Consider the following 27,306-nt stretch of genomic DNA (forward strand, 5'->3'; position numbering starts at 1 on the left):
TAGCTAGGCAAGCTGTACTGCAGAAGAGCTCTTTTGTTTGGATTGAGGAGCCCCCTCCCTCTATCCTTCATTTGCTTGTAAACGATGTAACTGTGTTAGGTAATCAATAAAGTTTGCCTAAAGTTTAAGAAAAAACCACTCCATTTCTATTTATATATATGTCGTATTAATAATTTATTTTAAAATAAAGATGGTGAACTTTAACCAAATCTGCAGAAAATTATAGCGAACACTATACTACCCCTATCAACATATATTTCATTGTAAATTTAATAAAATAAATTGAACCAAATGTACAGAAAAATATAGCCACAACTATACGACCCCTATAATATCTCCGATCTCCATGGGCTCAAAATCAAAGTTAGATCAGCGGGCCATGTCACGCACGCCTAGCGACGGCCCAGGCATTGCAATAGGCCCAGGCTGCTGTGCATACGAGACTTTTTGAAAAAATAAATAACAAGAAGTCAGGATTGAGGAATAATAGTTCTCATGTGCTGGCCGAATTTCCAGCTGAGGCAAAGAAACTAATTGAGCTGCTGGAGAATAATAGTTCTCATGTGCTGGCCGAATTCACGACACCCGAATTCACTCCATTCCAACAGCTACTGATCTGAATTTCTCCAGGGAATTACTATACACACACACACGCTGGCCATTCGGTTCCCGTCCTCTGCGCACACAGAAACGCCGGCACCACCGCCGACGACATCACTGGCCCGCCTCGACGTCGTCGTCCTTCTTGACAGGCTCGAACCGGCCGTGGCCGCGCCCGTGGCCGTGGCCGTGGCCGTGCTGGTGCAGGACGGAGTGCAGCTCGGCGGGGGTGGCGGACGGGGACTTGATGATGCCCCCGAGCCCGTCCCGCGGCGGCGGCTGCGGCGCGCCCGACGGCTTGGGCAGGCTGAGCCCCTTGTGCAGCCGCCCCCGCCGCTGCGCCATCTCCACCTGCCCCGTCACCAGCTGCGCCAGCCCTTCCTCCTCGTCCCCCGCCTCGACGTCGCTGTCTCCGTCGTCCTCCTTGCGCGGCGGCGGCGTCGCCTTCCGGTACGCCATGTACAGCCCCAGCTGCGCCGTGCCCAGGATGAAGCCGATGGCGTTGGGGATCTGCATGAAGCGCGGTGTCAGGTTCAGGTGTTAGCTGCAGACCCTGGAAATGCAGTGAATAGGGACCGAGACGGGGTGGTGGCGATGGCATGCGGCATGCGCACGTACGCCGATGAAGTAGTCCTTGACGAGCACGGAGTAGACGCTCCAGACGCCGCCGTTGAGGAAGAGGAAGAAGGAGAGGGAGAAGGGCATGTACTCCACGCTCTGGGTCTTCACCACTGTCCGCTGCACACGCATCACCCGAAGCCATGATCAGTTCGGTTTCCCCCCCCCCCCCCCTATGCGACATGCATCCGACTGAAAAACTACGTACTACCCTGTAAATTTCACATGCCATTGGATAGTCACAACTCTGTAGTCTGTATGTCTGCTAATAATCTCTGCTGCACAATGCATTACTGCACAGATTGGTGTTGGTAAGCTACAGTGATCCGGTACGGCTGGGCACAGAGAGAGCCCGTGGAATTTCCGGGTCCCATAAAGTTACCAAGGCATATCAAGGAAACTGGACAGATCATACTCCTACTGGCTACTGTCCTACATGGGAAGAGTTGGGGATGTGGCCTTGTGGGTATGTGGATTTAATCAAGTGGTCAGGTTCAAGGAGTCAAGGACGTCTGAATTCGTGATAGATAGGCATTACTGCTTGTGGTGCGGCTATAAATCGAAGAGAATGACATCGGACCAAACACTCCCCAATGACAGACAGGTCAGGAAAGTCGGTGCAAGTGTTTCAGTGGTATTTTGGTGAAAGCTTATCTTAGCATTCTAAGGTAGTAGGCATGCCGCATGCTCTAGAAAAGGTCACTCACCAGAGATAAGATGGGCTTGCAGTTCCTACCAAGAGTACGTGAAGAGAGAGAGAGAGAGAGAGAGAGAGAGCCATCTCCAGTCAAAAGAAACAGTGACACCGGAACACGTTACTACCAAAAGTGTGAAACAAGTTCAGACGTGCAGCATCGAACTTGCTCGTCAGCTAAAAGCTAAGCTTTCGCCCAGCGCGAGTTGACTAGTAAAAGGGAGTTGGCTAGTGCGATGATACTCTGCTTCACAATCGAGTAGTACGTAGTTGGACAGGAAGCGATGGGGAGTGTGATCTTAGTCCGAGCAACTGACCATTGCGCCCAGCGGTGCGGCGTACATCCCGATGGTGAGCGCGGCGCACAGCACCCCCACGGCGAGCAGCCGGACGCGGCCGTGCAGCGCCGCCAGCGTCACCGCGACGACCGCCGCGAGGAAGCCGACGTTCACGGCCAGCACCAGCTTCACCATCTTCGCCTGGTCGAGGAACCACAAGCAGACGTTCAGTCAGAGAGCCAAGCCACCATGCATGCCGTCCGTTCAGTCAGGGAAGGTACGAGAGATGGGCGCATGAAACGAAAACGAGCCTTGGTCTCCCTGGGCGCGTAGATGAGGTAGAGCGTGACGTAGGCGGCCTCGAGCGCGGCGCCGGCGCCGTTGACGGTGACGACGAGGAGGCCGCCGGGCTTGAGCAGGCCGTAGAAGGTCCAGAGCGAGGTGCTGAGCAGGGTGGTGACGTAGGGCAGCCACCGGAAGTCCTCCGTGCTCCCGTTCCTCACGATCCGCCGGAACGTCGCGCTGAAGGATTTCGATGTCATTTCATCCAAACACAAAAGCGAAATCCCCCGTCAGAGTCAGCCCTACGCTGCTTCGAAGCATGCATCTTGCACGAACAGATAGTAGAACAGAGTCGCATGGAATCCACTCACATCGGCGACGCGAACACGAGGATGGAGATCACGTTCCCTGCGAAGAAGCACAGGACGAAAGGATACCATCAGGCGTCAGAGTGGAACGGAACTGCTGGTTGGTGCCAACAGAGGAGAGAACGCGGCGATCGATCCGGTTGGAGAAAGAAAATGGAGGAGACGAGTGGAGAGAGCCAGAGCACGATGGCTCGGCCAGGATGGACGAACTGACCTATGATCCCGACGACGAAGCTCGGATCCGCGGCCATTGCGCCCCCGACCTTGCTCTTCCGCTAGGACGGCTACGAAGAAGTTCGCGAGGATCGCCAAGACCAAGACGACGCCGGACACCGCGCGCCCAGGGTACGTGCAACCGCTCCACGGTTTGCTCAGGGTATATGTAACCGCTCCTCCACGGTTGCGCTCTACACGCCGGAGGCTCCAGAGAGATTCTGCGGCGAAAAGGCGTGTCCGCGAGGGGCCAACCGGCAGGCAGCCGGACACAACCCAAGGGGCGCCCGGGCTCCCGTGCCGTGGGCGGCGAAATCCATCTCGAACGCTCGCCCGGGACTTTCACCTGCTCCCAAACTTGGGCACCGACGGCTGACTCTGCTTTCCGCGGGAAGGTAACCACCACGTGCTCGTTCGCTGCTCATACGTGTCAGCCGCGGGGACGAGTGGAGTGCCCCGCCGCAGCTGGTAGCCTGACGCGATGCTGGTGGCTCCGGCTCGTGGTTCAGGAGCAGCAGGCAGGTACGCCGTCCGGTGAGGCGAAGCGAGCCGCGGTGTCCGGGTAGAATCGGAGCACTGCTGAGACGAACAGGCCGGATCGGACTGAGCTTAGCGAACCGAAAGGCGATGGATGGACAGCGACGCCCCGCGCGTGGCCCGCGGTGGAGGCGGATCTCGTGGCCGGGGGGGGGGGGGGGGTGAGGCCGGACGGGGAGATGGAGACAACCACGATGGCCATGCAGGCCACCGTGAGGCGGTCTAGAGCCGACACGTCGCGCCGCGCTGGTGGCGACGCGGAGGTAGCTCGTGCGCTGGCGGCCCGGCGTAAGAGAAAAAAAAAAGGGAATCGGTGGAATTCTTGCGACCGCTGGTCGGGGAGAAAGCGAGACCTGCTACTTGTTCAGATGCCTTTAAAATTTCAAAATTTTATAAGATTCTCTATCACATCAAATTTTTAAATATATGCATGAAGTATTAAATGCAGTTAAATAAAATAACCAATTACACAGTTTATCTATTTATGAGACCAATCTTTTGATTTTAGTTAACTCATGACAAGACAATAATTATTAAATACAAACGAAAGTGTTACAATATTTTACCGCTAAAATTTTATGCATCTAAACAAACAAAAGCTGGTGACATCGCCGTCGCGGCGATTGGTGCGGCAGCTGCAGCACCGCGTGCCTCGTTGCGGCTGCGAGCAGCGGAGCAGGGCCAGGCGGCCAGGGCAGTTGGATGGAAGGGCGCGGCGTATCAGGCGAGCGGTTTCTCGCTGTTCTGTTTTGTTTCTTGCCTCCGCTCGGCGCCGCGGCGGATGACACCACAGGTGATGGAAGCAGGAGGAGATCGCCGTCCGTCGAGGCGGTGTTCTCAGCTCGTCTCTGTTGGATCTATCGGGCAGGGCCTTTCCCCGCGCCTCGGTGTCCCTGCTTCACTTGGGCACGTACTCGTCGTCGGCGTCGGCGATCGACACGGCACTCGAATAACTAGCCACGGCCCACGGCAGTGTTTGCGAGTAGTAGTACCTGCCCTCTGGCCTCTGCTCGATGGAGACGCTCCGTTTGCACTTTGCAGTGACCGGGGTGGGACGCCTCCCCGGTATTGTCTCTGCTCAACTCCGAGTCTCCGATGTGACATTCCCTTCCATTTCTGTAGTCTAGACTGTTTACACGGCTCACTCTTCCTTGCCCCTGCGAGCTTTGGTGTCTTCGGCTGCTGCCCAAAGCCAGTAATGCTCAACTCGTGATGCATCGCCCGCCGGTAGGGTGGTAACGGATTGCTAGCTGTTTTTTCACAATCCAATTTAATTTTTATATATTTTTAACTTAATCTAATTAGAGTCCAATTTTTTAGGGTCTGATCTTTGAATTACCTAAATCAAATTTTAAGTTCCTTTTATTGCAGACTGTTTGTTTCAGAGCTAAACTTTAGCCCCTATCACACAAAAGAATTTATTATTTAGGAGTACCAACTATCAAATAAAATCTTTTTATCAGATAGATGTTAATTTGCGAGACAAGTCTAATGAGTCTAATTAATTCATGATTTGTTACGATAATGTTACAGTAGATTAATATACCTCATTAGATTCGTCTTGTAGTTTAATTTTGAAGTTCTGCAATTACTTTTATAATTAGATTTCATTTAATATTTCTAAATACTATTTTTTTTAATATGATATGGTCTCAAGTTTAACCTTCGGATGACCTCCGTCTCAGAACGAGAGAAAAAACAGTGTGACACTGGCACTCGTGTTCACGACGATGTCCCGAAGAAAAAGCATCAAGGTCGGACCGTTAAGACCCCACATATCTACGCCCAGGCCCACATTCTACATGGGCCAGCCCATTTCCCGGGCAACGGAGCGGCCGAGCGGCTTGTCAGGCAAGCCTCTCCCTCCCCCGCGAACGGGAAAACTGGAAAAGCAAGCGAGGGAAAACCCCACCTCGGTTCCCGCCGGAGCATCCGAACCGCCCGCTGCCATCCTCCGGCGATGGCGGCGACCACGGCCCCGGCCAGCCAGCCCTCCTCGCAGCAACCGCCGCCGCCGACCGCTGAGACCGTCCTCAGCCAGGCCTCCCGGGACCCCTCCGCCGCGGCGGCCCACCTCCCGGAGCTCCCGCCCGACGCCCTCGTCGACATCCTCTCAACGCTCTCCGCCGCCTCCCCCGCGGGCCACCTCGCCCTCCTCCCCGCAATCCTCGCGCTCTCGCCCTCCCCCTCCGCCGCGTCCGCCGCGCTCTCCTCCCTCCTCTCCGCGCCCACCTGGCCCTCCGCCACGCTCCTCGCCGTCGCCTCCCTCCTCCGCGACCTCCCGCCGGCCTACCGCAACCGCGTCCCGGCCTTCCTCGGGAAGATCCTCTCCCTCCTCCCCAGTGCCGATGCCCAGGACCTCCCGGCCATCGCGTACCAGCTCCTCCTCCTCGCGTCCAAGCCGCTCCACCCGCGCGCCGTCCTCGCGGGCCTCCTGCGCTTCTTCGGCGGCCGCCGCGGCGCCCGCGTTCGCGCCCCGCCGTCCATTGCGCGGCAGGTCGAGGGAACCGTGCTCCTGAATTTCGCCTTCGTGGTCAAGCAGGACCCCGTGCTGGCGAGGGAGGTCCTGGCCGCCGTCAAGGCCGACGCCGCGGGCGCTCTCAGTGGATTCGCGGTGGCCGTGCTGCTGTCCGTGGCGCGGGTGCGGAGGTTCAATGAGGGTGCCGTGGGTGTGCTCCGGGATGCGGCCGCGGTGTCCCGCCGGGATTACCGAATGTCGAGGTGACGGATTGCTCATTATGGTACCTATTACTCTTGTTTCCTCTACAAATGTGTTCTCACTGGAGGTGGGTGTCTCTCAGACGGTGCAAGTGGTTGCCGGATTGCATGAAAGAGGAATTGGCACGGGGCACGCAGTGTGTCGAGAAGGGATTGCTGAAAGCTGTGAGGGATTCAAATCTTGTACCTGCTATGTCAATTGTGAAGGCTGCTTGGGTTCAGTAGTTCTTTTGGGGTGTAAACTGGTGCTTATATGCAGGTCGATGAGAGCATTGTTGGGAGGGAGCATGTTTTGCCGAGCATTGTTCAGGTGGGGTTTCTCCTGTTAGAAGTCCTGGATGGTGATCGAACAGAGGAAGCTGGCTTAGGTAAAGGGGCTATGGGCACTGAAGAAATAGGCATTAATATGCTCAGCTCATTGTTTGAGATCCATGAAATGGCACGGACTGAGGTATGTAGCAAAACACTGTGACCTTTTTTCAATGAATCAGATCATATTTACAAATTGTTTCATTTGATATGATATGACATAGCGTGTTTCAATTTTCTCTACCTGAGATCAGATAATTGAACAATGCAAGTTACGGATTCTATCGGCAAAGCCTCAGCAAAGTGCACCGGTTCTCAGGTCAAATAAGATAGCAACCATAGTTAAAATTTACAAAACACAAGTTATTGTCTACGATTCCGTATATTTTACCTTTTTCAAGGAAATGTCTGACCATCTTTCCTTTACAGGTTGCTTGGATGCTTGATTCGGGGTCATCCATTTCCAATTCTGGAATACATTGCACACTTGAAGGAGCTGCTTGATTATTTTTCTTTTATGAATGACAAGATATCAACTGGTCTAATCACTTGCATCTTGCCACTCACAAAGTTCAGCCGTGATCTGAAGGTCTTCAACCTTAACAGTATTCTGGGTTTTTGCGGTTGTAAAAGGCTTTGTTTGATTGCTCTAGAGTTTAATTTTACAGGATTACATAATTCTGGTTGTGAGAAAGGCGATGTTCAGGAAGGAGGACATGGTCCGAATTGCTGCTGTAAATGCTATTGTTGAACTGATTATCGCAGAAAGCAGGAGAAACAAAGCCAATCCTTTTGAAGACTCATCCAGCCAACCAAGCTCTAGCCAACAGCCTGAAACACGTCTAGAGTTTGGTAGGGGTCTCTTTCAGGAACTAAGTGGATTGCTTCGGAGATGTCTCTCACAACAGGTATCACTGCTTTCATTTTACCATGCAACTGTTCTTATCCTTCATCTCTAGTACGTCATATGGTTCTTAGCACAGTTATTTTGCTCTTGCAGACGAGTGTCAAAGAGGTCTTGTATGAGGGTCTTGTACGTATTGTTACATCTGATCCAGCTATTGCTGGCAATGTACTTGATTTCCTCTGGCCTCACTTCCTAAACTATTACACAGAGGTAACACTCCTTGACAGGCTCTTGTTTCCATTCTGTTTGATGGTCGATGTAGACCCTTATTTCTCAAATATGTTGTAGATCTTAATGCATCCTTGCAAAATGAAGTTGGTCTCATGAGTTCTTGTTGCTGACTTGCTTTAGGATGCAGAATGCCCTATTAAAATTAGTTTGTGCTTTAAACTGGAGAATGCCAAACTATGTCTTGTGGAACCTTTGGATAGCCTGCTGTCATGTATCTCAAGAATTTTACGAATTCAGCAAAATAGTAAATGTGAACAAACACATTATGCATACAAGTGCTTTGGTTTTGCTGCTTCACAAGATAATGAGGTTCGATTTTTCTCACCGAGTTCTGTTGATGAACACCTAAAGCTTTTGACATTATGCTCCTCATTGTAGTCTTTATTCTATGTTTGTATAACCTAAGCTATTTTCAGGCTGGACGAACACAATCAAGTGACTTGTTTGTGAAGGCTTTATCAAGCATCCAAAAGTATTTGAGGATATCCCTCACAGAAGGTTTGTATACATAATAGATAAAGCAAATCAATTTGAGCTCAGTGATGCTATTCAAGAGGACATAGTTTCATGCTTATAATTTCTACATGCTGACAGACCAGCGAGGGCAAAGCCAAGATACTGGATCTCTTGCTTCACCATCTGAGATGGCTCACTGTAATAGCTTGGCTATGCTTGGAATCATTGAGGTTTTTGTTGATTTTGTCGCTTCAAAACTGGAGAAAGCCTCTGATGAATCAAAGGAAATGATAGAAAAGGAAATACTGGAGCTTGTCGATGCTCACAGTGGCTTTGAGAGAAAAACAAGCAATTGTAGGGAAAAGATTGCACGGAAAAGAGGGAATGCAGGTGATGCCATAGATAAGCACACCAATGAACCCAAGGAGAATTCAAATGCTTCCTTGCAGAAACTTCATGAAAAGAGGGGTAAATTTGTGGATTCGAGTTTGTATGAACTTTCAGTGATGTGTGTCAAGCAGTGCAATGCTGATAGCTACAACAACTGCAGTCAGCGTCCTAGCCAAACTAAATCAAACCAGAGCTCCTATCTGGTTTCTTTTGTACTGAAAGCCTTTCTTGAATTGTTCAAATCACTTGCCACAATGGATTGTGGCAACTTCAGAATAAAGCTGTATGAAAACTTAAAAAAGCTAATGCAGCCAATAATGCAGCTCATATGGCATCTTCTGTTAGATTCAAATCAAGAAAATGGTGGAACCAAGAGGAACATGACCCAAGGAAAGAAAAACATTGAGTGCAAAAAGGATCAGTTATATTTGGCTTTGGCGTGCCTAAAAGAACTCCTTAAGCCAAGTGTATCAGATCAATCTAGTGATATTATTGAGGTTATAATATCTTCAGCTCCGCCAAATGTAGAGGATATGATGGAGGCTGGCGAGCTTGACAAGAATGACACCACTATGGTTGAAGATCAAAGCGCAAAAAATGTTCATGTGCTTCTGAACATATTGAAGATGTTATATGCTCGAGTTCTTTCTCAATCACTTTTACGTGAATCCGAGGTAAAATTATTTGCAATCTGGCCTGCAAAGCAACAGTGGATGGTTTGAGATTTTACTGGATTCCATGTAGAATCAGGATGATCAGCTTCTCTTAATCAGCAAAGCAAAGACAGTGGACACCGCATGGCAGCACACTGATGCTTCTTTATTATCTATTTATTATTGATATCTGCACATTGGCTCATGCACCTAATTTCACAAATACCTGCTTACGTTTGGGGTCACCAGCTACCTCAAAAATCAAAATCAATATATTTTCAAGAAAGAATGTTAAAGGAACAAAAGAAGAGGCTGATAGAACTTTGATCTCTTAACTTGCCTTTTATTTGTTGTACCGTGGAATATGTTTGTGTTTCTGTTTAGAATAAACTATCTTTAAGTCGAGTATCATGAAAAAGACTATAAATTATTTGACTTAACTGTTCCTTTTGTAGATATACTAAAGTTCTTCATTTCTGTAGGTTGTAACTGAATTGATTTTGGGTATATCAAGAAAACTGCATCTTGAACAAAGGCATCTTCTCGGAAATTGGGCTACAGATCTATGTAGAAAAAAATCCATGCAAAGTCCCAGTATGGCACGGGAGGTGGTAAAACTCGCTATCCATCTTACACCAGCTCCAGATGACATGATTCTTGTATGTGAGATAGCCGCTGAGTTGAAGAAATTAATGAATTCGGGAAAAGACATTTCTAGAGATTCTTCTGATACATTCCATATCGTTAACTGTAAAACAAAGAGCTCTCTTGCTGCTGTCTGTCTTCAGATGGTGGAGTTATCTCTTACTGAATTGGACTGGGGTCTTGGTAAGCTTAAAGCAATGCTTACATTAGGTTACAGTTCTGCTAATATCGACGAAGATCAGCCAGCAGATGAAAGAACACAAAGGTTGGCTTTGGAAGAAGCACTTTACACAAGATCAACATTAGTAGTTCATGCCCTCTCGTCGTTTGCACACATGAGCCTTAAGGGTAGGTTGTGAGGTACCATAAAACATCCATTTTGTTCCATTTCTACACGTGGCTTGATTTTAGCTTTGCATTCTCAGATACTCAATCAGATCACTTTCTGAAATTGACTGCCAAGTTCTACAAGCTCTTAACTCGCATGTCAAAGTCCCAGATTGCACCTAAAGGCTACGCACAGTCCATTCCAAGCCTCAAGTTTCAGAAACTAGCAGAAGTAACTTGCAGGATGCTCACTTCCCAACTTTATGACTTCGTGTCTTCAGTTCAAGAGGTCTCTTTCATTTTATAAACACATTATTAATGCGCATGGCTTCTATGAGGTTTAACTTGTTTTCTGTTTTCCTTTCCTCTTGTGTCATAGAATCAGGAAACACCCAGAAAGGTGAACCTTGCTAAAATTAGAAGAGAGAGCAAATGTATCCCTGATCTTATTTATCAGATTGAAGATTATGAGAAGTATCTGATACAGCTAAGCAAGCTCACTAAGGTTAACCTTTTGAGATATGCCAAGCGTAGCGTAGCAAGAGATTTCCGAATAGAAGATAAATCTGAGGAACGAGAACAGGAAGAGGATCATACTCCAGCCAATGGTGTACCATCTGACAATGAGCCTGATGAGGATGCAGGAGGTCCAAACACTCCAGTTGAACCATATGCTGACGAAAATGCTTCTGAAAGTGAGCATGAGGACGCAGGAAGTCTGAAAGCTCCAGTTGAAGCAAATGCTGATGAGAACATTAGGTCTAGCATTCCATGTGGTAGCGCCATCCAGGAGTTTGAATCCGATGAAGAGAAAGAAATATTAGCTCGGAGTAAGAGAGCGAAGACACAACGAATAGTACAGGATTCTGATGAAGAAGCGGATGATGAATAGAGGTTTCTGTAGATAGTAGTTCAAAGCGTGTGATATAGGCAACATCAACCCAAGGAGGATATATCAGTTATAACATGTAAATATATGGTTTTGCAGAAGTTTTTATGGTTCATCAAACTCATCATATCTATTATAGGCGTTTCAGAGAACAGATGTAAAATAGGAGTAGATGCTTACGCTTCCTTGGTTTTACAATTTTCGTTGTGATTTTGAACATTAGGAGTTGCATCATAGTTCAGAACTGTGTGCGTACGCATGTTGTACTGTATGAGTGCGTGTGTTTAAAGTTACATCATAGTTCATGTTAACTTCAGTTTTTGTAGGTTACATCGCTGTTATGAATTTAAGCATGACGGTTCGTGCTATTCCAATGATTTATACCATACTAATTCATTCATTAATAGTTATATATTTTGAGAAACGAATCGACTGCCATTTTGCAATGTATGAACTGGAAGCCATGTACCAGAATATGAAAACCATGGACCTTATTTCTGCGAGTAAGAACAAATTCGAACTAGAGTATTCAAATTTCAAAAGAATCTTGGCATAACCCAGGAAATCCAAGAACAGCACTTACAAACAACAGAACGCAACAGAGTATTCAAATTATATTTTTTAACGGAACTGAAAATCCATTTTGAAATAGTTTGATTTCACTTTCCGAAACACAAATCTTAAGGAAATGAAGACAGGATGAGCCTCGGCTCGGTCGGGCCGAACCCAACTTCATCTGACCGTACATCCGCGCCGCGCACAAGCCCAGTGGCCCCGAGCCCATTTGGGTTGGCACCAAGTACCAACCCGTCCCCCCTATATAATGCTCACTCTCTCGACTCGCCATCAAAACCCTAGAAACCGCCCCTCCGCCGCCGCCGCAGGCCGCTCGCCGCTCGCGCCATGGTAACCTCTAACCTCCTCGCGAGGTTCTCGTCTCCGATTCACTTAGCGGACTGTAAGTGACGCGTAGAGCCCCTTCTCCTCGCAGGGTATCGATCTCGTCGCCGGCGGCCGGAACAAGAAGACCAAGCGCACCGCGCCCAAGTCCGACGATGTCTACCTCAAGCTCCTCGTCAAGGTAAGCCCAACCCCCGTCCCGATCTGGAGGCACCAGCAGCCTTCTCTCTGTTCCGTGGCTCGGATTTTGATTCCGCCGGCATCGCGCGCGTCCCGTCTCCTGATCTGTGCGTGTGCTCGCAGCTGTACCGCTTCCTGGTTCGCAGGACCAAGAGCGACTTCAACGCCGTGATCCTGAAGCGGCTCTTCATGAGCAAGACCAACCGCCCGCCGCTCTCGCTACGCCGCCTCGTCAAATTCATGGAGGGCAAGGTCCCCCACTCTCCCCTGGATTCCCATTTTGATTTGGTTGCGGAGTGTGCTTTTTTGTTCCTGTGGTTTTGTATGACATTGTGTTTGTTTGCGGGCGTGCAGGAGAACCAGATTGCTGTGATCGTGGGCAGCGTGACCGACGACAAGAGGGTCTACGAGGTCCCAGCGATGAAGGTGGCTGCGCTCAGGTTCACTGAGACGGCGAGAGCCCGGATCGTGAATGCTGGTGGCGAGTGCCTCACCTTTGACCAGCTGGCGCTCCGTGCGCCTCTGGGCCAGAACACGGTAATTTTCATAGCCCAACCTTGATTCTAATGTTCACTGCTCAGATAAGCTGTGGAGATGAAAAATACCCTGGACTAAGTTTCATTAGTGGGGTAGTTTAAACAATTTGTTCAACTTTAGTTAACTGCTGGTTGGTTGAAATGATTTATGATCTAAACTTTGCTCTCTATATTCTGTCTGAGTGTGCAGAGTTGATAGTTTGTTGGAAAATTTGAATACCTTTCAATTCAAACAAACTCTCCTTGTTATCTCTCAATGACGAAAACAAAGCAGACGGGCGGTCAGAACCTGATGCTATGTTGAGTGTCTGCATGTTAGTGCATTCCTTTTGAGGAAATGCATCTGAGAGCGTCAACAAGTTATTTTCCCTCCATACCCTATTGCTTGTCAATATGCTGTTAACCCTACATGAGCAATAACTTAGTTTGCTCTAGTAAATATCTGATCTAGTCATGTGATGCATATCCTTGTAAGCTGTTGCTGACATTCTTCTGATTTACTGTCGTTGAGTTGCTTAATTATGAAAATGCACCTTTGTTGATTATTTTCTTCTTGGAGATTTCTGAGGGCCAAGGATGTATAACAGGTGCATAGATCTGTATGGTTGTCTTACCAGCCCATTGCATTACTGTATGGTTGCGTTGGTGCCAAATGGTCTAACCGAATTTTTTTGTATCACCTTTCCTTTTTTGTGCTTTCCTTAATGCAAGTTCTTTTTTTGGGGGTTATCAACTCCAGGGTTCCTTTATTATCAATTTTCTATTTCTGATTTCTATTTTTTACTTGTACTATGTCATAATTGAAGAATGGCAGATGATGTATATCATCTTATCCTACACACTGAATGTAATGTGTAGACCAATACTCCGCTTATTATCTGATGCCATTATTTAACAAGCGCTCTGCTGAATGAATTGAGGCTTGATTGTTTCATTTATTGGTTCTAATGTTTGATTGTTTGAATCATTAGTGTATGGTGTTACTTTCACAATGGAAAGTGTTATGCTGGATGCTCTTGTTTGATAATATTTTCAAATATTTGGATGACCAATACCTTTTCTTTAGCTGAGCAAGAGCATTTTGTTAAGTAACTACTGCATGTAAGACTAATCTTATAATTTGCAACAATCCTCAGGTTCTGCTGAGGGGACTTAAGAATGCTAGGGAAGCTGTGAAACACTTTGGCCCAGCACCTGGTGTGCCTCACAGCCATACCAAGCCATACGTTCGCTCTAAGGGAAGGAAGTTTGAGAAGGCAAGAGGAAGGAGGAACAGCAGAGGCTTCAAGGTCTAAGTTGTCGTGTCTCATCCATGTGGTCTCACCTAGTGGACTAAATAGGTTTTGCTTGAGCCTGAGTTCTGTGTTATTACCTCAGTTCAAGACTTTTGAGGGCTATGTTATTTGTATACCGGTTCCAGGATCTGCTCAATTTTGCCCTGAATTTGCGTTTTGTATTGGAATTTGCAAGTGTTTTTGGCAGTATTATGCACTAGATGCACTGTAATCTTTCTTAACGACATCAAAGCGCAGCTAATTGATACTCGATTGCTAAGGGCGTGTTTAGTTGGTGAAATTTCATTCTGAGTGCTCAGATCAGTTGTGCAAGAAAAATGCAGGAAGCCAACTGATGTTCCCTGTCTTGTAATCTCGATTTGTGGGCGTCCTGTTAGTCTGGCTACAGTACTAATATGGCTTTGCAACTGCTGACACGTGTATTATTCTCTTCTCCTTCAACGAAACATGTTCTTAAAAGGTATTTTTTGAATAACTCGAATTATCTTTTTCAAGATATATAGGTTTTGCTATACATATTACATATAGATATATGTTGTGTTTAGATATATTGTGAGAATATATATATTTATCTAGATTTGTCAAAACAACATACAATTTAGAAGGCATGGAGTAGTATGAAACAATTTCCTGTGTTACTAAACTTGAGAACGGGTATAGTGTCTATTTATGGTGTTTAAAGAAAAAAGAGACTTTAGAATGGGTGGTGGCTGTGGTTGGTGTTGATTTGTTATGAGAGAACAGTACTGCTGACTGGCTAATCACTGGTGGCTGGTGCTGATTTACCCCTTGTTTGGTTCCCTTCAAAATTTCAAAACTTAACAAAATTTCTAATCACATCGATTCTTTGAACACATGCATGAGTTTGTCTATAATTTGCGAGACGAATTTTTTGAGCCTAGTTACCCCATAACCGGACAATAATTATCAACGAAAGTGCTACAGTACTTTACAGCTTCCCTTTTACGCATCTAAATAAGGGCTTAGTATGAGAGAAACGAACAGAGCGTAAGAAACTACCAATAGACACTAATTCCCTAATGTATAGTTTCTATGATAAATGAAGAAAATAAATCTTATTCAATTCTCTCTCTTTCCTTGCCTCATCCTATCATTTTTCTCCCTTTCTTAGTTTTTGAGTAGATATGGTGTCTTGCATGAGAAATCATGTCTATTTTTTCTCTCATTAACTCTCTTTTGATGTCACCAAATAGCTTACATATTAATTCTATAGACACCATCCTATTGGGACTGGTCTAATGCACTAATGCTCGTGTGCAACAGACATTACTTGTTTACTTTGTACCAGAGAAGAGCTATAATTATATTGATTAAAAAATATAGGGCAGGAAGCCACAAGGATTAACGTACATCCCAGATGCTACAAAGATTTGGCAAAGAACAGATAGAGGCGTGCTTGATATGCCCCGACAAGCCACAATTACACATGAAGAATGCTCATGAGTAATGCAAGATGGCGCCCCCTACTAGACAAGATGGCGCTGCCCGTGGCTGATCCCACTGGCGCTCGAGGTGCAGTCGACGGCGCCGCTTCTCCAGTACGGATGATGGCGTCGGCGGTAGCGGCGTGCCGGCGACGTGCATGACTCCGCGTCGGAGACTAGCGCCGTGCTTGGGCTGTAGTCTTGAGACGGCCGCGCGCGCGCAGGAGGTGCCCGGGGCATGTAGTCCGGTGATGCGGCGCGCCGGTGTGGACTCGCAGGAGCGCAGTCAGGGGACTCGGCGCCCGGAGGCGGATGCGACGGCCTGTAGTCCGGCGACCCTGCTGATCTCCAGAGACGGCTCACGGGCGTGTACTCAGGTGACGCCACGCGGTACGTCGTCGGTGTCGACGGCGAGTAGTCCGGGGACGCGTCGCGGCTCGTCGTCGGGGTCGACGACGGCGCGTAGCTCGCTGACGCCACCCTCCAGCCGCAACGGACCAGCGGCGTGTACTCCGGCGAAGCTGGGCGCGATGGGGAGCTCGACGGCGAGTAGTCCGGGGACGCGGCGCGACGCAGGGACGTCGGCGGCGGCATCGGTGGACCGAGCCGCAGAGCTGTCGACGGCGCGTGCTCCGGCGTCCCAGCCCTCCAGAGAAGGCTCACCGGCGTGTACTCCGGCGACGCGGCGAGCCAACTCGGCGCCGCCGCCATGGGCGAGTAGTCCGGGGACGACGGGCAGCGGCCGCCAAACTCCACAAAAGAGAGGACCCGCGCCATCAGCGCAGCAGACTGGAGCCGGACGGGGAGAAGGGAGTAGGCGGCGATCGAGCGGCGGGAGGGCGAGAAAGGGGAAGGCGGCGGCGACGAGCTGGATCGGAGGCGAGCAGAGGATCGGTAGGCGATGAGCGATCGGAGTGGGGTGGGGAGACGACAGATGTAGGCACACCCACACGGTCGCGTGGGGGGCAAGGCAGCGAATCCGAGTTGCCAAGGAGCTTGCTTGGACCCCACGCGAGCTGAGGCGGTTCAAATTTGAATTGGAGATGGTTACAGCTTTCTTCTTTCTTTCTTCAAGGTCAGCCGGTCAGGGGCGACGCCAGTCATTTTTTCTGGTGCACGTGCACCAGGGTGCAAGTGAAGCAATTACATAAGAGCAGGTATAATGGCCGGCTGGGAGCTGGCGACGTGCGACATGGGAGGAGGAGAGAGAAGGCAGCGGGCAGCTCGCAAAATGCCGGCCTCAGCAGGCGGAAACGCGCTGCGCGGACGCCGATTGATTGAGTAGCGCTGCAGCAGCGGGCCCCGCCACTGTGCCTATACGCTCCCAGCCGGCTGCCAGCTGGGACTATTAGCCATGCTCTAAGGATGATGCACCAGGATTCTCGTGCGTCTAGCCTCGCCCATGTTCAGGGTTGCTAATGCTTCGTGCGTGACCGTGGAATGGAGGGCGACAGGCCTAATCATCTGATCGTGTGTGTTCTTGTAATTTGAAATAAAAAAGAACAAGAAAAACAAAAAAAGAATGAGAAATTTCCAGTGCAGAGTTTATGCGTGCTAGTCCAAGAAAAATCATTAAGTCCATGTTTCGGATACAGTTTTGAGTTTCTTTTGTGCTGCAATGCAAATGTGAGCACAATATATTGATATCTTAGAGCATCTCTAACAAAGCCCCAATAAATATCTTCTGATAATATATTATTGGGATATCTCAATACCACTTTCATGAGTTCCGGTACCACTTCCATGAGTTATTGATTGATATGATTTTACAGTTTTCGAATAATCTTATTCCAATACAACTAGATATTGGGAGAGCCAAAATTTTCTTTTTATTTGAGAGAGTTGAGGTGAAATATTAGAATAACCTAGACCTGATCACGAGCCACCCGATCTGATAAACCCGACCCAACCCGCCCGAAAAAATCTGACCCGACCCAACTCGACCAAGTAACGGGTCAGATACAGGCTCAAATATTTGAGCCGAAACTCAAAAATAAAGAAAATAGATCCAACCCGAATATTACACACAAAAATATGGGCCAACCCGACCCAACCCGACTATATCATGGGTCGGGCGTGGGTCAACATTTTTTGACCCGAACCCGGAAGTGATCTGACCCGAACCCGACGCGACGGATGATCAAGTCTAGAATAACCCAATAATAATTGATGAAAGAAAGAGGTACTGGAAAACTGCTGTAGATATTAACAATTTATTGGGAAAAAGAGTTTGCTAGTGAAGCTCTTACCCAAGCCATGCCACCACCCACCACCAGTGCTAGCATACAAAACCACGAGCTCAATAAACATGGCTGTTACATTTTCTCATTGATCCAAAAAGTTATATATATATATATATATATATATATATATATATATATATATATATAGGGATTACACATGGTAGATGTTACATCTAACATAAATTTAATGTTTCAATTCTTCCTCTAACAGCTCAATAAACATGGCTGTTACAGCAGCCTTAACAATGGCTATTACCATTACCTTAACCATGAGTTTCATGGCCTCAATTGTAACTGCTGTTTTGATGAGATCAAATAAAGTATTGTAACACTCCCCCCTTTGATTGAGTCCATCTTGAGATCAACATGTTTCATATATATATATATATATATATATATATATATATATATATATATATATATATATATATATATATATATATATATATATATATATATATATATATATATATATATATATATATAGGGATTACACATGGTAGATGTTACATCTAACATAAATTTAATGTTTCAATTCTTCCTCTAACAGCTCAATAAACATGGCTGTTACAACAGCCTTAACAATGGCTATTACCATTACCTTAACCATGAGTTTCATGGCCTCAATTGTAACTGCTGTTTTGATGAGATCAAATAAAGTATTGTAACACTCCCCCCTTTGATTGAGTCCATCTTGAGATCAACATGTTTCTTTTAATTCCTTTGAAAAACCTTGTGGGAAAAAATAGGAATAATTTGTCTGATGATTATACATGCCTTGGTTTATCTCTAGAAAAACTCCGGTGGGGAAAACATGAGATAAGGCATATGCTTGCATCGAACATTGTCTCATTAAAAACTTTGTATGAGAAAATATGATGGTAAAAACTCATAAAAGAAAAATGTGCAATGTGAAGCATTTAATAAGGTCCATCATTCAGAGAGTCTCCCCCTGAAGCTTGCAAATCTCTGAGACGTCTCATACCGATTCCCTTGACACATTTCTCGAACAAGGAAGTAGGTAGGGACTTGGTAAAGAGATCTGCCAGATTATCACAAGACTTTGTCTGTAAAATTTTTATTTCTCCACTTTGCTGAAGCTCGTGTGGATAAAACAATTTAGGAGTAATATGTTTGGTGATATTGCTTTTGATGTACTCTGTTTGCATCTGTGTAATACAAGCGGCATTATCTTCATAGATAATGGTGTGTGATTCTGAGGAACCAATACCACATGATTTCTCAATGTGATTTATCATTCTGCGGAGCCACACGCATTCACGTGATGTCTCAAATAGTGCAATGATCTCAGAATGATTTGTAGAGGTAGCCACTAAAGTTTTGTTTAGATGACTTCTATGATATAGCGGTTCCTCCATGAAGGAACACAAAACCAGTTTGTGATCTAGCATTGTGGGAATCAGACAAATAGCCAGCATCAGTGTATCCAACCAAGTTAGAATCATCAGTTTTCTTACAATTATTTGATTTCATCAAAACAATAGTTACAATTGAGGACATGAAACTCATGGTTAAGGCAATGGTAACCGCCATTGTTAAGGCCGATGTAACTACCATGTTTATTGAGCTGTTAGATGAAGAATTGAAACATTACATTTATGTTAGATGTAATAATCTCTATATATGTAACTTTTTGGATCATTGAGAAAATGACTACAGTTTACTACATCCTGTCTCCAAGATTTTCCTAACAAGTTATCAGCAGCTTCTTCCAATTGAGCAAAGACACTAGATTACCAGTTTACAAGGGCATGAATGGCCCCTAGATCATCCTCCTTTGAAGCTGGTTCATCCCTCCCAAGAAACCTCCGTGCGCGACTCCTTTGCCGCATACTGGATGCACTCCTTCGGACTCCCCAGCATCACGCTCGACATGGCAGGGGCTTCTTCAACCGGGGAGGAAGACGTTGCAGCGGCAACGCTGCTGCCTTGAGAGCTGCTAACAGCAGCAACTCCAGCACCAACGCGAATCATCGTGGCAATTCGGTGATGCCACAGAGAGGACCCGTCATGGTGACAGCATACTGTCCTCGCCATGGCCGGTCGTTCTATCCCTGTGGCGATGACGGATCCTCCTCGCCGGAGTACACGCCGGCGACACCGCCCAACTCCCCAACTCCGGCAACGCCGCCGGAACTCCTCCTCCGCAGGATGATCGCTGCACATCGTGGAGCTCCGTTCTTCTCCATGACTGTGGGCAGCTCTAGCAGTATCGCTCCGGCGACACCGCCTCCACCTCCACGGCCGGCTAACTCGACTGTCGACCGCCCGACCGCAACCGCGGTGGCAACCAAGCCCACCGACCCCACTCCGACCGCACCAGCGGCGGCCACCGCGCGCACCGGCCGCCGCTGTAGGATCAAGAACACCGACTAGAGGGGGGGTGAATAGGCGGTTTAAAAACTAAAACCAACAACACTAGAGAAAATTAATTAGTAACAAAAAAAAGCCCTATGTCATGCTACTACTAACTCTAGTTGGGTTTGCAACCTAGGGTGACAAGATACAAATAAAGCTCTAGTAAAGTAAATTTCTCAAAGTAAATGAACTAAACAAGATGAGCAAGAGATGTAACCGAGATAGACACACGAATTTATCCCGTGGTGTCGATGACTTGCCGGTCACCCCTAATCCACGTTGAGGTGGATACAAAGTTTCAACCGCTCCTCTATCAAGAACACCTCTTGATCTTGAGCAGGCTTGAACTAATGAACCTCTCCACACCTCGATTCCACTAGAGTTGCTCTTCACCGCTCCGGCGAGGTGAGCACAAAGACCTCTCACAACCAAATCGAGGCTCCACCACAATCTTCTTGGTGAGCTCGTCGATTTCACTTCTCCAAGCCGTCTAGGAGGCGGCAACCTTCAAGAGTAACAAGTTGATGACGCTTGCTTGAAGACTCCCTAGTGCCCCAAAGCTCAAACACTTGATGCAATGCACTAGGATGCTCTCACACTCTCAAGAATGCAACCACTAAGCAATGTGAGTGAGAGGAGGAGAGGGCTTGCTCTAGAAGGTCAAGAATGCTTTCAAATGTGCCAAGAGAGCCCCCCACGGCCGGCCATGGGGGTATATATAGCCCCTCCCTCGAAATCCAACCGTTATGTTCAAACTGCGCAATCGCGGACTGTCCGCTTCACAAAAACTGGACCATCTGCCATTCAAAAGCAACGGCTAGAAATGCATTTAATGCGTGTCAGAAACGACCGTTTGAGCCCTGGCGGACCATCCACGCCCCAGGGGCGGACCGTCCGCAGTTAAAAGTTCTGAACCACCAGAGACGAACATCGTCTCTGGTACCAACTCAAATTAGCCGGCGGACCGTCCGCGCCCCAGGGGCGGACCGTCCGCCGTTCAACCATTAAACCCAACCAGAGATGCAGCATCTCTGGTACAACACTTCTAAATGACCGGCGGGCCGTCCGCTCCCCAGGGGGTGGACCGTCCGTCATTCAACTTCCTTTTTCACCAGAGACGACACAAGTCTCTGGTACACTCTTAATTAGTGTGGCGGACCGTCCGCCCATTTAGGCCGGACTGTCTGCCAACCAATTTTAATTCCCACCAGAGCCAGATATGCTCACTGGTACAGGTGCGGACCGTCCGGACACAAGGTCCGGACTGTCCGCCTTTAGGCAGTTAGCTCACAAACTTTAGATTTTTTTCAAACTATTTCAAAAACATCGTTAGCCCTCATGCATGCATCTAGACATTTTGAGCAAAATGGCACTAAATATCCGTCAAGCACGAGTACACAACCCCTCTTGATAGTACGGCTATCTATCCAACAAATCCGGTCACTTTTCATCCACTAAACACTTTGTGACCGGTAAAATGCAAAAGCCCTAGTTTATACCTTTGCCTTGAACCCGAGCTTTGCACATCATCTCCAACACTCCATACGTTCACAATCAAATACCTTTCATTCGTGGATCAACCTATACTCATTATCTCAAATGAAATCGTTAATCCACAAACCATTGTCATTAACTACCAAAACTCGAATTAGGAGCCTAGATGCTTTCAATCTCCTCATTTTTGGTAATTGATGACAACACTAATTTTGGAGTGATAAAAAGTGTTCAAGTCAACTTTATACACAAGGCATAATGTGGACTTGGAATTGAACTTTGGAAGAACTTACTCATTTTTCTTGAAAAATTTCAGAATATGATATGAATAAATTCACCTAAGTTCGATGAATAGAGAGAACTCCCCCTTGACATCTGCTTATAAATTTGAATGATTACCAAGAGCACATTTATATATGAACTTTGAAATTTTGACGGAGTTTCCCCTACAAGTGGAAATCGAGGCATACAATATACAATATATATATATATATATATATATATATATATATATATATATATATATATATATATATATATATATATATATATATATATATATGATAGAACTTGATATGATTAGCACAACCTCAATAAGCCACAAAGATGAACATAAATCATAAGAGTATTACAGGCCAACATAGTTTATCACACATTTCAAACCAAATGTTCAAATCCAAACCACAAATCACAAACCGAGTCCATGCAAGACATAAAGCATAAACATGTAATGTAATAGAGTTCAACACAAATAAACATGAGTAGCAAATGGAAGACAAATCAAATAGAATCTCCAAGTGAAATCCATGAGCTCCCCCTAGATCTAAGCATCACTCCAAGCCTCTTCTCCCCCTTTGGCATCAATTTCCAAGAAGATCAATCCATCGGCGGCGGAAGTGGTGGCGGTGGGTAGAAAGGCTAGTGCGAGTAGAACTCCGGAGGCGGCACTGTTGCTGGAAACACTGAGTAGAAGTGATCCGAGAACCCAGTGAAGGCAGCATTGAAGGTGTCAAACCTCTGCTCAAGCAGCTGAAGCTGCTCAGAAGAAGGCATGTCCTCAAAACGAGAGTACAAAGCTGCTATGTCTGAGTGTAGACTCTCCTGAACACCTCTCAGCTATGTCATCCTAGGCTGATACATGGTCTGACTGATGTGCTCCTGCATATGTTGAAAACCCAAATTCATCTGGTTCTGCATCTGAGTAGCCAGTCCCTCAATCTGAGTAGACATCCCCTGCTGCATGGATGCAAAGTATGGATCAAAGTACCCGGCTGGAGGAGCCCACTGTGACTGCACAGGATTTGGTGGAGGTGGCATAGCATGTTGTTCTGCAGCTCCTCCCATGGGACCACCAACATCACCCTCATCATCATCCTGCTCATGTTCCTCCTCATCCATAGCATCACTAGGGAAAGGAGTCAATGGCCTCATAAGAAAAGTAGTCTCATTGTTGAACGGCCTGAATGGAGTGTGTTTACATTCACAAATCCCTCTGAAGCTAGTCTTGGCCTTAATAATGGACATGATGTAAGGTGCAAAATACAGGTTCATCTCAAGGTTGAGTCTCAGATCTGCAAACTGATCCATGATAAGAGCAATTACATTGATTCTATTTCCATTCATGACATTTGAGATCACATTCCACTAGAGACCTCTAACCTTGTTCTTGTTTCCACTTTTAGGCATAAAAGTGACTCTTGCAATTTTATTAATCACTGCAGGATTATGCCTAAGACCTTGGGTGCATCCAAACTCTCTATCAATCCCCACATTAGCAGGCTCATAATAAACAGGATAATTATTTTCATCTAGAGGATTTTCCAATACGATGTTCATACTTTGCTCATTTGTGATAAGATCATAGTCTAACTGGTTTGCAGCAGCAAATTGAGGAAATGTAGCATAATATATCCTCATCCTAGTTTTGCACCAAATCTTTTCTTCTTTCATGCTAATTTCTAGAGTTGCATAGAATTGTCGAATAACGGTCTCATTCTAATCACACCTATGCTGCAGAAAATAGACTAATCCCATTTGCTCAAACCTATCAACTAGCTCAGTCATAACTGGTTGTGATCTCATATAGGCCAGGTCTATGGTTTGATGCTTAAAGACTGTTTTCCTAACCATATGACCAAAGTAGGCATCTTATTGTACCTGAGTATGAAAGTAGAGGATGTTTGTGTCACTTTGCTGATGAAATTGATTGATTAACCTTGCATTAGAATAGGACTCAGCCGTCCACTGTCTGCTAGGAAGACTCAGTCCCATGAGGGCTGTGATATCATCCTCCTCACCCTCAATGTCCTCCTCTGACGAGTCATCTCCAACACCACCAACTGAGGATGCTGCAGCCATATCACTTGGATTTGGAGCATAGTCCTCATCATCTGAATCATCACCATCTCTGTCTTTTGGAAGTCACAGCCTTCTTGATTTTAGAAGTAGTGGCCTTGAGTGTCTTCCGGAGTGGCCTGAGATCAAGAATTAACCATAAGAACTATTACTAAAGCAATAGAACCAATCCATTATGATATATGTCAATTCAGCAACCAACTGAAAAATCTGACACTGGCAGACCGTCCGCACTTCTGAACGTGGACCGTCCGCGGTTTACTGAACCACCATGGCGGACCGTTTGCGGTCATCAGGCGGACCGTCCGCGACCCATCTGTTCTGCGCAGGAACACAAGAATCGCCCCCAACTTTGATTCACCCATAATTTGAGTTTTGATTCAAATCCACCAACTAAATTTTAACCATAGCATATCCTCATCACTAGGAACAAGATCCCCCAAGTATTTTTAAGAATCCATGGTCCAAAAATAGATCGGAGCACCTAACCCTAACTCTTTCCAATGATGATATCCAAGAACAAGAGTTAGGGATTTGACACAATACCGAGATGACATGATGGAGAGTTGCAAGAAGAGTCCAGAGAGGTTCTCGGACCGTCCGGGAACCACGCCAAAAGTCGTGCCCCTTAAGAGCTTCTCCCACGTGCTTGAGAGAGAAAGAGATGGCTATGGAGGGTTGTGTTGTCGGTTTGGTGGGGGGAGAGAAAGCGAAATCTAAATATAAGTCAAGTCAGACCGACCCCACTGCTCTGCGCAGGCGCGGACTATCTGCTATATCCGGGCGGACCGTCCGCTTCTGAATTTTTGACACAGACACCCGACTGGAACAACCTCTGGTAAATTTTTCCCAACACAGGCGGACTGTCCGCGGACCCATGGAGGACCGTCCGCGCATTGCTCAGTAGACAACCCATCGGTGTATCCAAAGCTTGCAGGTTGAACCGATGATCAGTGAACCATCCGCAGTGTAATATTGTGATTTAGAACTTCTCTGCAGAGCCTTTGGTAAACAAGTCTCATGAACGGCGGACCGTCCGCCTCTTACCCGCGGACCGTCCGCTCAACCAAATTTCAGACAGTCCAGAACTTTGTCAACTTTCTCAATTCTAACTTCAATTAGGGATCATTGCTCATATAAAAATCCAAAAAATCTCAAATCTTGTATGAAAACCTTCCAAAGACTCATATGAACTAGTTACAACAAGAAATCAAAAATAAGTCAAGTAAAATCATGAAAACTAATAAATGGCTCAAAAAGCTTCAAAAATCAGAAAATTGAAACAAATAATGCATGAAAGAACCATATTCCACATGTGCTAGTTTTCAAGCCACATTTGAGAAGTCAATGATATTGAGCTCATTCCTCAACTTGCAAAACCGAGATTCATCCAAAGGCTTGGTGAATATATCCGCTAATTGATCATCCGTGCCAATTCCATCAATCTTGATATCACCCTTGTTCACATGATCTCTAAGAAAATGATGACAGATATCAATATGTTTGGTTCTTGAATGTTGCACCGGATTAGTTGCAATTTTCACGGCGCTTTCATTATCACATAATAATAGAATCTCATCAAACTTCACACCAAAATCAAGAAGAGTTTGCTTCATCGGTTTAAAAACTAAAACTAACAACACTAGAGAAAACACCGATTAGAGGGGGGTGAATAGGCGGTTTAAAAACTAAAACTAACAACACTAGAGAAAATTAATTAGTAACAAAAAAAAGCCCTATGTCATGCTACTACTAACTCTAGTTGGGTTTGCAACCTAGGGTGACAAGATACAAATCAAGCTCTAGTAAAGTAAATTTCTCAAAGTAAATGAACTAAACAAGATGAGCAAGAGATGTAACCGAGATAGACACACGAATTTATCCCGTGGTATCAATGACTTGCCGGTCACCCCTAATCCACGTTGAGGTGGATACAAAGTTTCAACCGCTCCTCTATCAAGAACACATCTTGATCTTGAGCAGGTTTAAACCAATGAACCTGTCCACACCTCGATTCCACTAGAGTTGCTCTTCACCACTCTGGCGAGGTGAGCACAAAGACCTCTCACAACCAAATCGAGGCTCCACCACAATCTTCTTGGTGAGCTCGTCGATTTCACTTCTCCAAGCCATCTAGGAGGCAGCAACCTCCAAGAGTAACAAGTTGATAACGCTTGCTTGAAGACTCCCTAGTGCCCCAAAGATGCAATGCACTAGGATGCTCTCACACTCTCAAGAATGCAACCACTAAGCAATGTGAGTGAGAGAGAGGAGAGGGCTTGCTCTAGAAGGTCAAGAATGCTTTCAAATGTGCCAAGAGAGCCCCCCACGGCCGGCCATGGGGGTATATATAGCCCCTCCCTCGAAATCCAGCCGTTATGTTCAAACTGCGCAATCGCGGACTGTCCGCTTCACAAAAACCGAACCGTCCGCCATTCAAAAGCAACGGCTAGAAATGCATTTAATGCGTGTCAGAAATGACCGTTTGAGCCCTGGCGGACCGTCCGCACCCCAAGGACGGACCATCCGCAATTAAAAGTTCTGAACCACCAGAGACGAACATCGTCTCTGGTACCAACTCAAATTAGCCGGCGGACCGTCCGCGCCCCAGGGGCGGACCGTCCGCCGTTCAACCATTAAGCCCAACCAGAGATGCAGCGTCTTTGGTACAACACTTCTAAATGACCGGCGGACCGTCCGCTCCCTAGGGGGCGGACCGTCCGTCGTTCAACTTCCTTTTTCACCAGAGACGACACAAGTCTCTGGTACACTCTTGATTAGTGTGGCGGACTGTCCGCCCATTTGGGCCGGACTGTCCGCCATTCCCACCAGAGCCAAACATGCTCACTGGTACAGGTGCGGACCGTCCGAACACAAGGTGCGGACTGTCCGCCTTTAGGCTATCAGCTCACAAACTTTAGATCTTTTTCAAACTATTTCAAAAACATCGTTAGCCCTCATGCATGCATCTAGACATTTTGAGCAAAATGGCACTAAAGACCCGTCAAGCACGAGTACACAACCCCTCTTGATAGTACGACTATCTATCCAACAAATCCGGTCACTTTTCATCCACTAAACACCTTGTGACCGGTAAAATGCAAAAGCCCTAGTTTATACATTTGTCTTGAGCCCGAGCTTTGCACATCATCTCCAACACTCCATACGTTCACAATCAAATCCCTTTAATCCGTGGATCAACCTATACTCATTATCTCAAATGAAATCGTTAATCCACAAACCATTGTCATTAATTACCAAAACTCGAATTAGGAGCCTAGATGCTTTGAGCCGCCCGACCGCAGCTGCGACGGCCAATGCCCGCCCTGGCTACCGCCACTGCATCATCAAGATCGGGCATGTC

At 46.6% G+C, this 27,306-nt stretch overlaps 3 protein-coding genes and 1 non-coding gene across 4 annotated transcripts; 3 read left to right on the forward strand and 1 right to left on the reverse strand.

Annotated features, from left to right (window-relative positions):
- Positions 1–332: 332 nt before the first annotated feature.
- LOC120687551 (bidirectional sugar transporter SWEET16-like) lies at positions 333–3,376 on the reverse strand. Its single transcript, XM_039969566.1, has 6 exons — positions 3,055–3,376; positions 2,844–2,880; positions 2,502–2,712; positions 2,230–2,391; positions 1,219–1,338; positions 333–1,110 (listed from the first exon to the last, which is right to left on the reverse strand). The coding sequence occupies exons 1-6, from the start codon at positions 3,089–3,091 to the stop codon at positions 715–717; spliced, it is 963 nt and encodes a 320-aa protein (XP_039825500.1). The 5' UTR covers positions 3,092–3,376; the 3' UTR covers positions 333–714.
- Positions 3,377–5,487: 2,111 nt separating this feature from the next.
- On the forward strand, positions 5,488–11,431 carry LOC120692257 (Fanconi anemia group I protein homolog). The gene is made up of 13 exons (XM_039975517.1): positions 5,488–6,311; positions 6,392–6,473; positions 6,568–6,759; positions 6,872–6,936; positions 7,047–7,206; positions 7,286–7,525; positions 7,618–7,734; positions 7,876–8,064; positions 8,172–8,253; positions 8,350–9,275; positions 9,737–10,247; positions 10,325–10,515; positions 10,606–11,431. Exons 1-13 carry the CDS (start codon positions 5,551–5,553, stop codon positions 11,116–11,118), a joined length of 4,029 nt encoding a protein of 1,342 aa, XP_039831451.1. The 5' UTR covers positions 5,488–5,550; the 3' UTR covers positions 11,119–11,431.
- Positions 11,432–11,887: 456 nt separating this feature from the next.
- Positions 11,888–14,276, forward strand: LOC120691190 (60S ribosomal protein L18-2-like). Its single transcript, XM_039974199.1, has 5 exons — positions 11,888–12,021; positions 12,107–12,196; positions 12,319–12,447; positions 12,550–12,732; positions 13,868–14,276. Exons 1-5 carry the CDS (start codon positions 12,019–12,021, stop codon positions 14,024–14,026), a joined length of 564 nt encoding a protein of 187 aa, XP_039830133.1. The 5' UTR covers positions 11,888–12,018; the 3' UTR covers positions 14,027–14,276.
- On the forward strand, positions 13,538–13,620 carry LOC120693650. Its single transcript, XR_005683107.1, has one exon. It is a non-coding gene; the product is annotated as a small nucleolar RNA R16 (small nucleolar RNA).
- Positions 14,277–27,306: the final 13,030 nt, after the last annotated feature.

The sequence above is a fragment of the Panicum virgatum genome, chromosome 9N (assembly GCF_016808335.1).
Source record: "Panicum virgatum strain AP13 chromosome 9N, P.virgatum_v5, whole genome shotgun sequence".
Classification (NCBI taxonomy): domain Eukaryota; kingdom Viridiplantae; phylum Streptophyta; class Magnoliopsida; order Poales; family Poaceae; genus Panicum; species Panicum virgatum.

Coding starts and splice junctions, on each gene's coding strand:
- LOC120687551 (XM_039969566.1), bottom strand. CDS start 3,091: ATGGCCGCGGATCCGAGCTTCGTCGTCGGGATCATAG. Junction 2,392..2,501: donor ACGCGCCCAGGGAGACCAAG/GCTCGTTTTCGT, acceptor TTCCTCGACCAG/GCGAAGATGGTGAAGCTGGT. Junction 1,111..1,218: donor TCAAGGACTACTTCATCGGC/GTACGTGCGCAT, acceptor CGCTTCATGCAG/ATCCCCAACGCCATCGGCTT.
- LOC120692257 (XM_039975517.1), top strand. CDS start 5,551: ATGGCGGCGACCACGGCCCCGGCCAGCCAGCCCTCCTCGCAGCAACCG. Junction 6,474..6,567: donor AGAAGGGATTGCTGAAAGCT/GTGAGGGATTCA, acceptor GCTTATATGCAG/GTCGATGAGAGCATTGTTGG. Junction 6,937..7,046: donor CAAAGTGCACCGGTTCTCAG/GTCAAATAAGAT, acceptor TTTCCTTTACAG/GTTGCTTGGATGCTTGATTC.
- LOC120691190 (XM_039974199.1), top strand. Junction 12,448..12,549: donor TCAAATTCATGGAGGGCAAG/GTCCCCCACTCT, acceptor GCGGGCGTGCAG/GAGAACCAGATTGCTGTGAT. Junction 12,733..13,867: donor CGCCTCTGGGCCAGAACACG/GTAATTTTCATA, acceptor AACAATCCTCAG/GTTCTGCTGAGGGGACTTAA.